The 18,132-nt window shown below is 44.2% G+C and overlaps 1 protein-coding gene and 1 long non-coding RNA gene across 17 annotated transcripts; both read left to right on the top strand.

The window, feature by feature from the left end:
- Positions 1-90: 90 nt before the first annotated feature.
- On the top strand, positions 91-8,523 carry LOC127930604 (uncharacterized). Of its 16 annotated transcripts, none has more exons than XR_008138337.1 (4): positions 131-7,282; positions 7,347-7,424; positions 7,489-7,602; positions 7,745-8,523. It is a non-coding gene; the product is annotated as an uncharacterized LOC127930604 (long non-coding RNA). The 16 variants fall into 16 exon arrangements; XR_008138335.1 differs by having other exon boundaries at positions 132-7,104; positions 7,233-7,282; positions 7,347-7,552; positions 7,695-8,523; XR_008138328.1 differs by having other exon boundaries at positions 91-207; positions 238-7,552; positions 7,695-8,523.
- Positions 8,524-12,393: 3,870 nt separating this feature from the next.
- Positions 12,394-17,366, top strand: LOC118380865 (superoxide dismutase [Cu-Zn]-like). Its single transcript, XM_035767823.2, has 4 exons — positions 12,394-12,561; positions 14,700-14,866; positions 16,323-16,440; positions 16,587-17,366. Exons 1-4 carry the CDS (start codon positions 12,490-12,492, stop codon positions 16,692-16,694), a joined length of 465 nt encoding a protein of 154 aa, XP_035623716.2. The 5' UTR covers positions 12,394-12,489; the 3' UTR covers positions 16,695-17,366.
- The last annotated feature ends 766 nt before the right edge of the window (positions 17,367-18,132 follow it).

Here is an 18,132-nt window from a genome sequence, read left to right as displayed (position 1 = left end):
AGATAGAGGAGAGGTAGGAGAAAGGGGGATAGGAGAGAGGGGGAGAGATAGAGGAGAGGTAGGAGAAAGGGGGGTAGGAGAGAGGGGGAGAGATAGAGGAGAGGTAGGAGAAAGGGGGTAGGAGAGAGGGGTAGAGGTAGAGGAGAGGTAGGAGAAAGGGGTAGAGGTAGAGGAGAGGTAGGAGAGAGGGGTAGAGGTAGAGGAGAGGTAGGAGAGAGGGGTAGAGGTAGAGGAGAGGTAGGAGAGAGGGGTGTAGGAGAGAGGGGGCGCGGCAGGAGTGAGGGAGGAGAGGGAGAGAGGCAGAGGCGACCGAGGAACAGAGAGAGGACATCTCGTTGGGACACAGACGATCGACTAGGAGACAAAGCAGAGGTAGAAACAGAGAACGTGGAACTCAAGCTCCGGAACTCTGACAACAACAACACAGAAAACCCCCCACCTACTACTGTTGTTGCTGCTGCTACGAAAGAACCCTCTAAAGAACCTCCTACAGATTCTAAAGATTCCACTGTAGAACCCTTCCAATCCCAACAGAAGGTGGAATCAGAACCCTCTGGATTCCCTGTTGAAGTGACTGCTACTGAACCGCCAGTGGCGTGTGTATCTGAACCTACAAGTCAGCCTCGCCCCATAGAGAAAACACAAGCGGCTGAGACACAGGAGACTGAGGCAGTCATAGGCTAGTGGCTACCAAATGAAACTTTAAAAAAAACATTTAATTTTAATGTTAGCCTCGGTGCCAGTCTGTTTCTGACTTCTTGACAACTCCTGTCACTAACTCATGGAATTGTCATGTTTGGCTTGACATTTACAGCAATGGAGCTGGCAAGAGCGCAAACGGATCTGGGACCAGGCTAGTTTGATGTTGCCCCTCAACCACAGATCTAGAATCAGATTCCCCTTATCCCTCCAATTGTAACCTTAGCCATAGGGGGATGGTAATATACAGAGCGTTCGGGAAAATATTCAGACCCCTTGACGTTTTTCAACATTCTGTTACCTTACAGCCTTATTCTACAATGGATGAAATAGCCCCCCCCCCCTCCCCCAAACGTATTGAAAATAAAAAACTGAAATATCACATCTACATAAGTATTCAGACCCTTTACTCAGTTCTTTGTTGAAGCACATTCGGCAGCGATTACAGCCTTGAGTCTTATTGTGTATGACGCTACGAGCTTGGCGCACCTCTGCAGATCCTCTCAAGCTCTGTCAGGTTGGATGGGGAGCGTCGCTGCACAGCTATTTTCAGGTCTCTCCAGAGATGTTAGATTGGGTTCAAGTCAGGGCTCTGGCTGGGCCACTCAAGGATATTCAGAGACTTGTCCTGAAGCCACACCTGCGTTGTCTTGGCTGTGTGCTTAGGGTCGTTGTCCTGCTGGAAGGTGAACCTTCACCCCGGTCTGAGGTCCTGAGCGCTCTGGAGTAGGTTTTCATCCGAATATCTTTCCTTCGATCCTGACTAGTCTCCCAGTCCCTGCCCTTGAAAAACATCCCCACAGCATGATGCTGCCACCACCATGCTTCACCGTAGGGATGATGCCACCACCACCATGCTTCACCGTAGGGATGGTGCCAGGTTTCCTCCAGATGTGACTCATGGCATTCAGGCCAAAGAGTTCAATCTTGGTTTCATCAGACCAGAGAATCTTGTTTCTCATGGTCTGAGAGTCCTTTGGGTGCCTTTTGGCAAACTCCAAGCGGGCTGTCATGTACCTTTCACAGAGAAGTGGCTTCCGTCTGGTGGAGTGCTGATTGGTGGAGTGCTGCTGAGATGGTTGTCCTTCTGGAAGGTTCTCCCATCTACATAGAGGAACTCTAGAGCTCTGTCAGAGTGACCATTGGGTTCTTGATCACCTCCCTGACCAAGGCCCTTCTCCCCTGATTGCTCAGTTTGACCAGGCGGCCAGCTCTTGGTGGTTCCATACTTCCATTTAAGAATGGAGGCCACTGTGTTCTTGGGGACCTTCAATGCTGAAGAAATTTTTTGGTACCCTTCCCCAGATCTGTGCCTCGACACAATCCTGTCTCGGAGCTCTACGGACAGTTCCTTCAACCTCATGGCTTGCTTTTTGCTCTGACATGCACTGTCAACTGTGGGACCTTTATATAGACAGGTGTGTGCCTTTTTTCTAAATCATGTCCAATCAATTGAATTTACTACAGGCAGGGATGGTTTTTATGTCTAATCAAAATCTCCCCAATCAAGTTGTAGAAACATCTCCAAGGATGATCGATGGGAAACGGGAAGTACCTGAACTCAATTTAGAGTCTCATAGCAAAGGGTCTGAATACTTAAGTAAATAAGGTATTTCTGTTTTTTTTATTTTTTTTATATTAAAATTAATGTACACCTTTTTGCTTTGTGATTATGGGGTATTGTGTCTAGATTGACGTTTTAAAAAAACAACAACAATTGAATACATTTTAGAATAAGGCTGTAGCTAAATGGAAAAAGGTCAAGCGCTCTGAATACTTTCCCGAAGGCTCCTGGATATGTCCCCTGGGCGCTCTGGTCAGTGTACTGTAAGGTGCTCTGGTCAGTGTACTGTAAGGTGCTCTGGTCAGTGTACTGTAAGGTGCTCTGGTCAGTGTACTGTAAGGTGCTCTGGTCAGTGTACTGTAAGGCGCTCTGGTCAGTGTACTGTAAGGCGCCATTTGGACTGTATTGAATATCTGATCCTGGATCAGTGGCTACAGGTCACTTCTACATCTTTTCCCTAACGGTTTCTCAATGGCCTACTTTACTCGTCTCCTCTCCTTCGTTGACCACCCTAACAGAGAGAAGATGTGCTTGGCATCCGCAGTAATACGATGTCAATTAGAAGAAAAAAAAAACATCCAGTCCTTATACCCATCAGTGGTCATGAAGGAAAGGAGACGAGGAAAGGACTTTTGAAAAGGGGTCATCTAAATAATCTGTTCTCGTCTCCTCGTCTCCTCCACTTCCTGCTCTCACAAAGCAATGTGGTAGATGTGTTCAGTTGTCCAATCGGTTGCAGACAAAGTAAAGAAAGGAAGCCAGGAGTCCATACTGTAACTGGAAGGACTGTTTTAGTGTTTTTATCTGACTGACCCCTGACCTCTGAGTAACCACGCCCACTTTAGAGCTGGAATGTTTTTTTTAGTTTTTTTAAACACTGACAAACCCAAATTCAATTCAGGGTTGTATTCATTAGGTACCAAATGGAATAAAATGGACTGAAACAGGGAGGAGCTACCTGAACTTGTCCAATAAGAAACGTTCGTCTTTCTGCTGCAAAAGCGTTTTGCTACGGTACGCACTAATGAATACGACCCAGATGAAGAGAAAAGAGAGGTCTGAGGGCGTTTAGATGCTGTAAATATGCTTTTTTATTGCCAGTTGCCACTCAATATGTTGTTAATTTTGATCATCACGACAGGAAAAAAATGAACGAAAAGGCCTCTTTTTGCTGTAAAGTTTTTTTAAACTGGTAAATGTTACAGCAAGGCTTTAGGATATGAAAAGTTTGTTTCTTTTTTAAGTTAAAAGAAAGAAACAATGGAATAAAATCTCCTAATATTTCAGCGATAGGGAAATTGTTTTTAATAATAAACTATTTTCGTACCAGACCTAGCCTTTTTCTGATTTGTCGATTTTGATTTCTCAAACCATGATGAGAAAGAGTCACCCCTTCTTTGCTGAGCTCAATAACTAATCTGTTATGAACCTTTTTTGAAGTGATATTTCACTACAAAATCAAAGTTTGTTGGATGTTTTCAGACCTTTAAGTGGTCTTATGTAAAGTTCCTGCTTGAAAACATCTGTCCTTCCTATCTTCCTCCTAAAGTTTATGAACAGGGTCCATATGTCAGGTTTGTTTGTTGATCCAACTTTAATCCGTTTATTCCTGCCCCTGGCGTTACAAACACTGATGTTGAGGGTTTGATACCTGTATGGGCCAAGTTATACTAGACCTATAGAACTGTGTGAACTGGAAAGTGGCCTTATCTGAACCAGAATGGCCTATAGGGCAGGAGCCTACAGTGCCTTCAGACCCCTTGAATTTTCCACATTTTGTTACGTTACAGCCTTATTCTAAAATGGATGACTTTTTTTTTTTTGCAATCTACAAACTACCCCATAAGACAAAGCAAAACGTTTTTTTTAAAGATTTTTGCTCATATACATTTTTTTTTTTTAACACATTTACATAAATATTCAGTACTTTGTTGAAGCACCTTTTGGCAGCAATTACAGTGTCAACTTTAATGCTCAATTTGGCCGGGCGGCCAGCTCTAGGAAGAGTCTTGGTGGTTCCAAACTTCTTCCATTTAAGAATGGAGGCCACTGTGTTCTTGGGGACCTTCGATGCTGCAGACATGTTTTGGTACCCTTCCCCTGATCTGTGCCTCGACACAATCCTGTCTCAGATAATTCCTTCGACCTCAAGGCTTGGTTTTTTTCTCTGACATGCACTGTCAACTGTGGGACCTTATATAGACAGGTGTGTGCCTTTCCAAATCATATCCAATTAATTGAATTTACCCCAGGTTGTAGAAACATCTCAAGGATGATCAATGGGAAACAGGAAGCACCTGAGCTCAATTTAGAGTCTCATAGCGAAAGGTCTGAATACTTATGTAAGTAAGGTATTTTTGTATTTGCAAACATTTCTAAACGCGTTTTTCCGTTTTCTCATTGTGGGGTATTTGTGTGTAGATTGCTGAAGATTTTTATTTAATTTTTTATTTAATACATTTTTAGAATAAGGCTGTAACATAACAAGATGTGGGGGGAAAACATGCCCCGAATACTTTCCTAATGCGCTGTATGTCGTTTGTGTAGCGTGAGGCAGCATGATGGACAGGTAGCCCTCTGGACAGGACGCTAGCCCGTTGCAGGATTTTAGGATACTAGTTAAATTATTTTACAAATATAATAGGCGTGATTTTAATTTACATGACCAGAGTTCATCTATCCATGTAAAGTTGAATCCATATCACCGGGAATTGTGATGTATGGGCCCCATCCTGGTTGTACATGCTTCGTACATCGTATGCCCTCAGAGGTGAGAGGTCAGAGGTCCGTTCTTCCCCTGACCAACAATAATATGTGATTTCAGGGTTGAGTCGTCGGCGAGGTAACTTTGGTCAACTTTTGAGTTCAACTCAGGATAACCAGTCGCAACGACTCACCTTTTAGCCAGGTACATTTCTATGGCGACGAATCCATATATATTAACCTGTTCCCTGGGCAGGTTCACTCCGTTTATCCAGTTTGTAATCAGATTCCCTCCCGCTCGCAAAGATTGCATCATCGTCCCCTTTCATTAGAGAAGTATTTTATTAAATCACAAGTTGTTGTTTTTGTTTGGTATGTTATAATACCACAGTTACGGATGAAGCCCCGAGCCGGAATGTGAAGCTGGTTTGAGAGGAGATCTAGCCTAGCGTCGTAGAAGACCACTCTGGTTATGTGTATAGTTGTTCCAGTTTGACCCAATTTTAATCGGCTTATTCTTGATACCAAACCTACAACTCCAATGTTGTAAAACAGGGTCAAAAGTAAGCTGATTTTAAAGTTAACACATATAGCCTAGACATAGTACTATATAGACGTGTGTATTTTATTATTTATTTAAATATACATATACTGTATTTTGAGTATTTCCTAATAATGTGGCTGAAATCAACGACTTTAAATGGATGTATTTGAAAGTATTGTAGCCCCGACCAGCACTCGAACTCGTGTCCAACAACGGTCAAGCAAACACCTTAACCTAACCGTTACGCCAAGAGGTCTGAACCTACGCTAGATGTTCGGTTAAGGTCGCTACAATACCCCCCCCCTTTCCTTCGGGAGAGCCTGTCCCCAAGCTTCTCTAAACCAAGTCCCTCATGTGTACACGCCTCTCTCTTGGGTTAAAAATCGCTACAATATTTTCAAATACATTATTTCAAATACTCTTACGGACCTGGGTCCAAATGCATGGGAGTATTAATTTGTATTTGAAAATAATCTGTGTTTTTTTTTTTTGTTGAGTATTTTCAAATACATTGCAATACTTTCCAATACTTGTATTTTCCAAATAAAATATCTCTGAATACTTACTTCAAAATGTACGTGAACTTAATTTAAAGAGTATTTGAACAAAAAGGTCTGGTATTATTGTGGTGTTAACTGTAAATTGATTTAAGGTAAAGTAGCCTCATCCTAGCCAAGGCAAATCGCATGTATTTGTCACATGGCCGAATACAACAGGTGTAGACTTTACTGTGAAATGCTTACTTTACAAGCCCTTAACCAAAAATAATCTATATACATACCACTACCGAGTCAATGTGCAGTGGTAGAGGTAGTTGACGTAATATGTACAGTACCAGTGAAAAGTTTGGACACACCTACTCATTCAAGGGTTTCTTTATTTGCACTATTTTCTACATTGTAGAATAATAGTGAAGGCATCGAAATGATGGAATAACACATGGAATCATGTAGTAACCAAAAAAGTGTTAAACAAATCAAAATATATCACCCTTTGCCTTGATGACAGCTTTGCACACTCTTGGCATTCTCTCAACCAGCTTCACCTGGAATGCTTTTCCAACACGAGGGGCCTGATTCACGCAGTCTCCTCTGAACAGTTGATGTTGAGATGTGTCTGTTACTTCAACTCCGGGAAGCATTTCTATGGGCTGCAATCTGAGGTGCGGTTAACTTTAATGAACATATCCGCTGCAACAGAGGTAACTCTGGGTCTTCCTTTCCTGTGGCGGTTTCATCATAGCGCTTGATGTTTTTTTGCAACTGCACTTGAAAAAAACTTTCAAAGTTCTTTGAAATTTTCCGTAATGACTGACCTTCATGTCTTTAAAGTAACACGTTTGAAGGTAAGACAGACGATGTCGAAGTAACAAAAGTGTATTAATTTGAACATGGGCAGTCAACGGTAGACGGGGTCAGGGTCAGACAGGGGTCGGTAATACAGAGTAGTGGGGCAAAGGTACGGGACGGTAGGCAGGGTCAGACAGGGGTCGGTAATCCAGAGTAGTGGGGCAAAGGTACGGGACGGTAGGCAGGCCCAGGGTCAGACAGGGGTCGGTAATCCAGAGTAGTGGGGCAAAGGTACGGGACGGTAGGTAGGCCCAGGGTCAGGCAGGGGTCGGTAATGCAGAGTAGTGGGGCAAAGGTACGGGACGGTAGGCAGGCCCAGGGTCAGGCAGGGGTCGGTAATCCAGAGTAGTGGGGCAAAGTTACGGGACGGTAGGTAGGCCCAGGGTCAGGCAGGGGTCGGTAATACAGAGTAGTGGGGCAAAGGTACGGGACGGTAGGCAGGCCCAGGGTCAGGCAGGGGTCGGTAATCCAGAGTAGTGGGGCAAAGTTACGGGACGGTAGGCAGGCCCAGGGTCAGGCAGGGGTCGGTAATCCAGAGTAGTGGGGCAAAGGTACGGGACGGTAGGTAGGCCCAGGGTCAGGCAGGGGTCGGTAATACAGAGTAGTGGGGCAAAGGTACGGGACGGTAGGCAGGCCCAGGGTCAGGCAGGGGTCGGTAATCCAGAGTAGTGGGGCAAAGTTACGGGACGGTAGGTAGGCCCAGGGTCAGGCAGGGGTCGGTAATACAGAGTAGTGGGGCAAAGGTCAGGCAGGGGGGACGGTAGTTACGGGGCAGGCCCAGGGTCAGGCAGGGGTCGGTAATCCAGAGTAGTGGGGCAAAGTTACGGGACGGTAGGCAGGCCCAGGGTCAGGCAGGGGTCGGTAATCCAGAGTAGTGGGGCAAAGGTACGGGACGGTAGGCAGGCCCAGGGTCAGGCAGGGGTCGGTAATACAGAGTAGTGGGGCAAAGGTACGGGACGGTAGGCAGGCCCAGGGTCAGGCAGGGGTCGGTAATACAGAGTAGTGGGGCAAAGGTACGGGACGGTAGGCAGGCCCCCAGGGTCAGGGCAGGCAGAGGTCAGGAGCAAGGGGGAAAACGCTGGTAGGTATGAATGAACAAAACGAACTGGCAACAGACGGAGAACACGGGTATAAATACACAGGGGATAATGGGGAAGACGGGCGACACCTGGAGGGGGGTGGAGACAAACACAAAGACAAGTGAAACAGATCAGGGTGTGACATTAAAGTAATGATGGACTGTCCTTTCTCTTTGCTTATTTGTGCGGTTCCTGCCATAATATGTACTTGGTCTTTTACCAAATTATACCACCCCTACCTTGTCACAACACAACTGATTGTCTCAAATGCATTAAGAAGGAAAGTAATTCCACAAATGTACTTTTAACAAGGCACACCTGCTAATTGAAATGCATTCCAGGTGACTACCTCATGAAGCTGGTTGAGAGAATACCAAGAGAAAGCAAAGCTGTCATCAAGGCAAAAGGTGGCTACTTTGAAGAATCTCAAATATAAAATATATTTTGATTTTATTTAACACTTTTTTGGCTACTACATGATTCCATATGTGTTATTTTATAATGTTGATGTCTTCACTGTTGTTCTACAATGTAGAAAATAGTAAAAAATAAAGAAAAACTCTTGAATGAGTAGGTGTGTCCAAACGTTTGACTGGTACTTTATGTTTCATTGCTTCATTCACACCTGCACAGTTCGAGCTCGGATCTGAAGTATTTCACTGTACCCTGCAACTATATCTACAGTCCTGTGCATGTGACTAAATAACAATCTAAACTAATCGATGGTGACCAGATTTTCCAGAACTTTTCAGTACTCTGGCGCAGGTCAAAAGTTTGTTTTTCTAGTGGTAAAATAGATGAAAGCCTGAGAGAGCCACATTCTCGCAGGCGGTATTTCAGGTGTTGAACACAATACCAGATTACATTTTTGGAGGGCTAAATAGACCAGAACAGTATGTTCGGTGAACGAGTAAATTGTCTAAGATTGTATAAATGAACCTAATTCTAATAATAACTGTATTCTGTTGCCAACATACACGCAGAAAGGTGCCAATATCTTGTTGACATTTGAAACATAAATGTGATGCACCGGTAAACATTCTGTTAAGGCGAACTGGTTCTATGAAAGATTTTTTTTAAATGGAGTTCTTGTATGTTTTATAGAGAGACAATCGGGGTAGATCATTTCGCGGTAAGCGGTCCAGTCTTCGTTACCCGAATGGACTCCCAATGTCTCTCTCCAGAGTATGTCTCAATGCGTCATAGGATGAGTCACTTCTGCTTGACAAGATAGAATATATGTCACAGATTAAACCCCTCCGAGCAGTATGATTAGAATGTTTTTTTTCTACCTCAGTCATTTGAAAACATAGTTTACCCACTTTCTTCTGGCCCTCTACAAAATGTCTGAATTGGAGATACTTACAAAAAAAAAAAAGAAGTCCTTACCTAGGATAGGGTAAGTAAGGGTAAGTAATCCTTCTCACCCCCCTTCTCACCCCCAAAAAAAAAAAAGATTTAGATGCAAGTGGCTGTTCCACTGGATGCCATAAGGTGTATGCACCAATTTGTAAGTCGCTCTGGATAAGAGCGTCTGCTAAATGACTTAAATGTAAATGTAAATGTTATTGGGTATATTAAAATCAAGTCTTGATCTGTTGGAACGACTTTAGAGTATCCTGAATAATTGTATTTATTTTTATTTAACCTTTAACTAGGCAAATCAGTTAAGAACATATTCTTATTTACAATGACAGGCAGCTTAAACTTCTTGAATTCAACCATCAGTGGGTTCAAATACACATTTAGATTTGTGAACAGCCATCCACAACAACCACAATCTGTGTCTTCACTGACATTTTCAACCACTCCCTGGCCTAGTCTGTAATACCAACATGTTTCAAGCAGACGACCACAGTCCCTGTGCCCAAGAACACAAAGGCAACCTGCCAAAATGACTACAGACCCCATCGTACTCATGTTCGTATCCATGAAGTGCTTTGAAAGGCTGGTAATGGCTCACATCAACACCATTATCCCAGAAACCATAGACCCACTCCAATTTGCATACCGCCCTCACAGATCCACAGATGATGCAATCTCAATCGCACTCCACACTGTCCTTTCACACCTGGACAAAAGGAACACCTACGTGAGAATGTTATTCATTGACTACAGCTCAGCGTTCAACACCATAGTGCCAACAAAGCTCATCACTAAGCTAAGGACCCTGGGACTGAACACCTCCCTCTGCAACTGGATCCTTTTTAATGGGCCGCCCCCCAGGTGATAAGGGTAGGCAACAACTCATCTGCCATGCTGATCCTCAACACTGGAGCCCCTCAGGGGTGCGTGCTTAGTCCCCTCCTGTACTCCCTGTTCATCCATGATTGCATGGCCAGGCACGACTCCAACGCCATCATTAAGTTTTCTGACGACACAACAGTGGTAGGTCTGATCACCGACAATGAAGAGACGGAGGTAGGAAGGAAGGAGGTCAGAGACCTGGCCGTGTGGTGCCAGGACAACAACCTCTCCCTCAATGTGGACAAGACAAAGGAGCTGATTGTGGACTACAGGAAAAGGAGGGCCGAACAGGCCCATTAACATCGACGGGCTGTAGTGTAGCGGGTCGAGAGTTTCAAATTCCTTGGTGTCCACATCACCAACAAACTATCATGGTCCAAACACACCAAGACATTTGTGAAGAGTGCACGACATCAGCTTTTCTCCCTCACGAGACTGAAAAGATTTGACATGGGTCCCCAGATCGTCAAAAAGTTATACAGCTGCACCATCGAGAGTATCCTGACCGGTTGCATCACCGCCTGGTATGGCAACTGCTCGGCATCTGACCGTAAGACGCTACAGAGGGTAGTGCATACGGCCCAGTACATCTCTAGGGCCAAGCTTCCTGCCATCCAGGACATATATACTACTCAGAGGAAGGCCCAAAACAATTCCAAGTCATAGACTGTTCTCTCTGCTACCGCGCGGAACCAGAACACCAAGTCTAGGACCAAAAGGCTCCTTAACAGCTTCTACCCCCAAGCCATAAGACTGCTGAACAATTAATCAAATGGCCACCCAGACTATTTACATTGACTCCGTACCGGTACCCCCTGTATATAGCCTCCACATTGACTCTGTACCGTAACACCCTGTATATAGCCTCCACATTGACTCTGTACTGTAACACCCTGTATATAGCCTCCACATTGACTCTGTACCGTAACACCCTGTATATAGCCTCCACATTGACTCTGTACCGTAACACCCTCTATATAGCCTCCACATTGACTCTGTACCGTAACACCCTGTATATAGCCTCCACATTGACTCTGTACCGTAACACCCTGTATATAGCCTCCACATTGACTCTGTAACGTAACACCCTGTATATCGCCTCCACATTGACTCTGTACCCCCTGTATATAGCCTCCACATTGAACACCCTGTATATAGCCTCCACACTTTGACTCTGCCTCCACATTGACTCTGTACCGTAATACCCTGTATATAGCCTCCACATTGACTTTGTACCGTAATACCCTTTATATAACCTCCACATTGACTCTGTACCGTAACACCCTGTATAAAACCTCATTATTGTTATGTACATTTTTTGTGTTACTTTGTGATTGAATATAATTTTTTTTTTTACTTTAGTTTATTTAGTAAATATTTGATTAACTCTATTTCTTGAACTGCATTGTTGGTTAAGGGCCTGTAAGTTAACATTTCACGGGAAGGTCTACATGTGTTGTATTCTGCGCATGTGACAAATAAATTTAGATTTTTATGGAATGGTCTGCCTCTTTACTGAAGACTCATCTCTTCAGTAGATTCTATGATTGAGGCACTGGAATGACGAACCACCCTTTTCTGTCTCTGCCTGGCTGGTTCCCCTCTCTCCACTGGGATTCTCTGCCTCTGACAGACCCTATTACATGGGCTGAGTCACTGGCTTACTGGTGCTCCTCCATGCCGTTCCTGGGAGGGGTGCGTCACTTGAGTGGGTTACATATCACTGGCTTACTAGTGTAAATCTTGGTGGGGCAATTTTTTTAAATGTTTAGATGGATGCCAGCAAAGCAAAGCCACTACACTACACAACACAACACTAAACAATAAACAATACATTAATTGCACTATAACAGTGACAAACGGTGCCCACAAACTGTTAGGGCCTACATAAAGCTGTCCCAACATCTTACCACTGCTACACCTGGCTATCAGTGGATCCTTGTCTGGCAGCCAAACAGTTAATTCAGCCTCAGGCTAAAACACCTGCAATTTGGAGTTGCCTTTTTATTTATTTTTATTTTCTAAACAAGGTAGGGCTCACCTGCCCTGAATGACAGGTTGCAACTGTTTGTACATTGCGTTCCCCGGAGTTATATATCGTTCAAACTTGATTTAAAACAAGCCTATAAACGAGTGTTCTCATTAACCAATCAGATCTCTGCTCACCCCATCACCTCGCCCCTGATTGGACACTATTATCCCCACGCCCCTGATTGGACACTATTAGAGGAAGGAAACTCGACTTCTAAGCGTGCAGAAATTTGCTATTCGGGACTTGAGAGCTTTAGGTCAGGACGTGAAGAGATGGCAATGAAGGCTGTTTGCGTGCTCAAAGGCACCGGTGAAGTTACCGGGACCGTATTCTTTGAGCAGGAGGTAAAATATTTCGTTTCTGTGGGAAATACATGTATGCATTTGGAGACGTAGTCTGTGTAGATGACGGGGCCTCGTTCAACTAGCTAACGTTAGCGGCTGGGATGTCTTAGCTAACTAACGTTGTCAACTCTTGCCGGTCACTTATGCAACTGTTTAGTCTCATAGATCCCTAACTAATTATTTTTTTCCTGACGTTTTTAACGCTAACTAGGTTGCTTTAAAGAAAAATATAGATATATGTCTGCTTAAAACCAGATTAATTCAAAGCTCAGTCGTTTAGTCGACAGCCTGCAGGCCGTAGCATGTCTCCCAGCCTTTTGATACCAGCCGTCTCGTAACCTGTAGTTGTACTTTTAAACCTCTCATTGTAAATGATTAACTCCATGTAGTTAGATGCCATAGCTGGTAGTCTGTAAGCGGCGTAAAAGTGGGAATTGTATGCATTAAATTGTAACTAGTTCTGCCTGTTACACACTTAATGTTTTAACTAGGACGTTTGGGGAAAACTAAAGCACACTACTAACACGTTACCGTAACTACTAAAACACGGCGGGGAACAGATTAATAAAAGGCCGACCCCCTTTTTTAAAATTTATTTTTTATTGCTGAGTCATTGTATCCTGTGCGCCAGTCCGTTTCTGATCTCATGTTAACAGAGCAGATACAGTAAGGGAGTGAGTCCTGTCGGATCAGGCTGGAGTCGTTCTGCCTTGTCTGCCCCTCCACCTCCATTTCCCTTGAACCTGGTGTGTTAATCTGGCCTGACCAATGTGCACTGAGAAGGCGTGTGGTCGTCGAGGCCAACAAACTAGCGGTGACTGTTGTAAACTAGTTCACAGTTGATCTCTCAACATTTGCAAAATGTCTAAAAACGGCTGGTGCCATATACTGTGCTGTCATGCCAAACACTTGATAAATTACTTTGTAAATTCACTCTGGCTAAAAACCGCAGAATAATTGATGGATTAATGAACGGTTTGGGCTGGCTGGTTGAATACTGATTGGTTGACAGCCGTGGTATATCAGACGTATACCACGTGTATGACAACGTTTTTACTTTTCTAGTTACTTTGGTAACCCGTTTGAATATATTTTGTTCAGTTTTGATTTTTTTAATTGCATGTTTTCATACTTTATCTATCTAGCCAACGTAATCATGTTTCTCCTATTCCTCTCTGATAAGATAAGCATGTTTGTGCATCACTATCTAGCTAGACACCAGCGCTGCTACCAGGCAGTGTTAGCGAGCTACGTTTGCTCTGACTCTTAATACATTCAGCAAGCTAGATAGCCAGCTTACTAGTGATTTTTAGCATTAGGGGCTAACGCAAGGAACAAAACTAGCAGTTGGTAGACGACTAAATGGTGTATAGAATGTTTGTGGAGAGCAGCATGTCACCGAGCAACACAGTCCCACTGGCTCTGTGGTTGAGCCAACCGCTCTCTCCCTTAGGTGCACGCGGGCACTGAGAGACTGAAAAACACAGCTTTTATCTCAAGGCCATCAGGCTGTTAAAACAGCCACCACTAACATTGAGTGGCTGCTGCCAACATACTGACTCATCTCCAGTTCACTTTAATAATGGAAAAATTGATGTAATAAATGTGTCACTTTAAACAATGCCACTTCATATAATGTTTACATATATGCATGTGTTGTACTCTATACCATCTACTGCAACTTCCCTATGCCGTTCAGCCATCGCTCATTCATATATTTATTAATCCCTCTTTCATATAATAATGTATCATTCCTTTACACGTGTGTAAGGGAATTGTTAGTTATTACTGCACGGTCGGAACTAGAATATAATAATATAATATATGCCATTTAGCAGTCGCTTTTATCCAAAGCGACTTACAGTCATGTGTGCATACATTCTACGTATGGGTGGTCCCGGGGATCGAACCCACTACCCTGGCGTTACAAGCGCCATGCTCTACCAACTGAGCTACAGAAGGACGCACAAGCATTTCGCTACACTCGCATTAACATCTGCTAACCATGTGTATGTGACCAATACGATTTGAGGCGGTGTGGTTAGTGGCATGCAGGAAGAGAGTGGGTATATCAAATGGAGTAATCCATAAAACCCGTACAGTGTGTGTGTTTAGGCCTATAACTTGTCTGTCTGTAGGGTGCCGATGGTCCAGTGCATCTGATTGGGGAGATCTCTGGTCTGGCCCCGGGCGAACATGGCTTCCACGTCCATGCTTTTGGAGACAACACCAACGGCTGTATGAGTGCCGGACCCCACTTCAACCCCAACAACAAGACCCACGGAGGACCCACTGATGCTGTTCGGTTAGTCTGCCCCCCCCCATGACTGAAGGAGTTAGGCCTGATAGACCAGGAGTTTTTTCCAATCCTCTCCTCGGATATTCCCAGCTCAGTGAGACGACACAATTGTGAAACGTCTGGATGGTCCCTGAGGAGAGTTTTTGAAAGTTTTTGCGCTAGTTGGCCACACTAGTAATGATTTAATGGTACAGCTGTGTAGACTGTTCAACACAGTTTAAAAATACCTAATAGAATTGGTTATAATCAAACACGTAGGAGTCTAGTTAATGTAATGAACCTTGGTGTTTTTAACTCTTGCCAGTCTTGCCCTTGTTTAACCTTCTAATCGTCTATGGGACAGACCCACTAAGTGGAGAATCTCTCCGTTGCTGTGACTCTTCACATCCTCTCCTCCTCTCACGTCCTCTGCTCCCCTCAAAAACAATGTTCTGACCTCGTGCAATGTTTGAGGTAGCGAGGGATTTAGTGATGGGGGGTGAATCGATAGTTATCTGGATATTATTTTTTGCTCTGGTTGTCTACTCAAACCAAAATTCTGCTATTTTTCCCTTCATAGCTTGTTCTCGTCTTTTTCTAGGGAGTTAATTTGTTTTCAGCGCTTGTTTATTACTGTGGTTGATCAACATTTGTTCTCGGTGCTCTGTCTCGTCCCTTTGTAGCAGGACACATGCTGAGCAATATGTTTGGAACATTGAATCGTAATGCATATCGTGAGATTCGAATCTGTATCGTATTTGGGACCTAACTTATGGTGATCGTATTGTCAGGTCCCCTGGCAATTCATAGGGAATCAAATAAATGCAATTGCGATTCTCCCCCTGATTCTATGCCTCTCGCGTCTCATGTCCTCTGTGTTGGCTTGACCAACTGATGCCCAGCAGAACCATCCGGGTGGAGAGACTGCATGTTGGAAGCTCCGTGATTGGCCCTCGGGCCTGATCCCCATAAATAGCAGTAACATTAGGAAGTATTCAGACCCCCTTGACTACTTTCTCCACATTTTGTTACGTTACAGCCTGATTATAATTTAAGTCTATATAATTGGGGGAAGGTTGCAAGGGGTCTGAATGTACTGTAGTCAACTGATCATACGGTCTGAACTAAGACTCAGCGATATGAAGTTGCTACGGGCAACCGGATGAGACGCAGATAGAGAACTTACAGTAGCGCTCTTAATGGACGGGACCAGAACAGCAGACCAGTTTAGCCTCCAATTCACATACTTAGTTGTCGGGAGTCTGTTTACTCTACTTTCTTTTTTTTTTAGATGCTATGTTGACTCTTATTGGGTAGATCTGTGATGGAATCAAAATGAGATCACATGCAAAAATAGTGGTTTAGGGAAATGTCAACCACCTACTCTTGGCTCATTGTCTTGCTACGGTGTGCACTTTTGGGGGTGGGTGTACACTTCTAAAACCATACCCTTTCCTCTGTCATATCCTGTCTGTGTTGCTAGGCACGTAGGGGACCTTGGCAACGTGACTGCAGGAGCTGACAATGTGGCTAAGATCAACATCCAGGATAAGATGTTGACTCTCACTGGACCCAACTCTATCATCGGCAGGACCATGGTGGTAAGACCCATTTTTCAGAATTGTATTCCTAATGAACACAACCACACTTTAAGGTTTCTCTACATAAACACAACCCTGTTTCACCTTTAATCTCCCCTCTCTGTCCTCGCTCTCTCTTGCGGCCCTCCTCCCCCTTTTATCATTAGATCCATGAGAAGGCTGATGATCTGGGAAAAGGAGGCAACGAGGAGAGTCTGAAGACTGGCAACGCTGGCGGTCGGCAGGCCTGTGGAGTTATTGGCATTGCCCAGTAAACAGGACACACTCCCTTACTGGGAGCCCTGGAACACACTAGCCTCTGCTTGAAGACCACTGTAGCTACCGCCGACCCCCATAGAAGGTTCTGTAAAATACATTTCTAGCCCCGCCCCTACCTAGTCCTTTATGACACCTCCATCTGACAGAACTGTGTCCCAAATGACCCCCTAGTGTTTATGTAGTGCACTACAAATGGGTTAGGGTGCCATATGGGACAGAGACCCTGGGTTCTGAGGGCTTTGACTCGGACACACAGGTTGCAGGGGTGACCCAAATGACTCCCTATTTAGACAAGAGCCCTACGGCAGGTACAGACCATCTGGTAGTCGTCGTGTGTCCCCCCCCCCCCTGTGCACTCTGGTAAGCTAGGTGGAAATTTCACCATATTGTTTGTACCTATAAAAATCAGATCAAGTGCCCTACGATGCAGTGGCTAGGGTTGTTTTGGGATTTGGTTTCTAATGTCCGCAGAATATAAAGCGCTTATTAAAAGTTCATTATCAACCAGTATCTCTCTCGATCTTGCTAAGACTTGTTGCTTCCTGTCTATGTGTCATGTTATTCTGTTGTACGCTGACCTGAAGCTAGTACAGGGGACATTTTGGACACATCCATGTATGTTCACTTTGAGTACCAAGCTGCCCCAATAAATAAAAAATTAATTGTCACCGGTGAAACTCGATTGTGTTATTTTGCTGGTGTTCCTATGGTCATTATTGGCTTGTCACGTCCAGTGGAGGAGATTTGGTTGGAAGTTAACGTGAGACGGGATGGTAGAGGGCTACATCTGTAGGCAGAAATGATTTGGTAATTTAAAGTCATTTTTCTGTAGCATCCTGAGTAAGCTTTAGTGCCAGTTTTGAATAGAACAACCTAGACAAATATTTGTTGACTCAACAGTGAAAGGGGGTGTACCAAATATCTCTGCAGTAACTAGGCTGTTGACCGCTGTGTTACTGCTTACAAAAAAAGGCCTCTAACTGTCGTACTCTGTAGTACATTGAGAAAATTTTGCGCTTGTCATTTTTTTTGGTCCCACTAGATGGCGCCACCGCCCTGTCTGTTCCAGTCACGGAATGGTTGAGGAACAGGTGACGCTGGCGGGATTAACTCAGCCGTGTCTCTAACAGGTGGTGTTGATAAAATGCTCCACATGCGAGGTCTTTTGGTTAATGTAGATGAATTAGTCTAATGCTGAGGTTGTAGGAAACGTTGACATCCTGGCAATTTACCGTGAAAAAACACGACACCGGGATTGTGCCTGTTCACATGTTGGGCTGTTGCGGTCAGGACTTTTTTTTTCAGCTGATTTGTTAAGCAAGTAAATGCTTGTCTCATGGTAATTTACCATTCATTAACACATTTAACCTCTCCTGTCTCCCACACAGCTTTACAAGCCACTAATGCTGAACTATGTAACATTTACATATTTAA

Source organism: Oncorhynchus keta, chromosome 6 (assembly GCF_023373465.1).
Source record: "Oncorhynchus keta strain PuntledgeMale-10-30-2019 chromosome 6, Oket_V2, whole genome shotgun sequence".
In the NCBI taxonomy this organism is placed as follows: Eukaryota; Metazoa; Chordata; class Actinopteri; order Salmoniformes; family Salmonidae; genus Oncorhynchus; species Oncorhynchus keta.
The sequence above is the reverse complement of the archived record's forward strand: the minus strand, read 5'-3'. Positions and strand labels throughout refer to the sequence as shown.

Bases quoted from the DNA above. Each gene is read 5' to 3' on its own strand.
- LOC118380865 (XM_035767823.2), top strand. From the start codon at position 12,490: ATGGCAATGAAGGCTGTTTGCGTGCTCAAAGGCACCGGTGAAGTTACC. The intron at 12,562-14,699 runs GTAAAATATTTC...GTCTGTCTGTAG, and splicing joins CCGTATTCTTTGAGCAGGAG to GGTGCCGATGGTCCAGTGCA. The intron at 16,441-16,586 runs GTAAGACCCATT...TTTTATCATTAG, and splicing joins TCATCGGCAGGACCATGGTG to ATCCATGAGAAGGCTGATGA.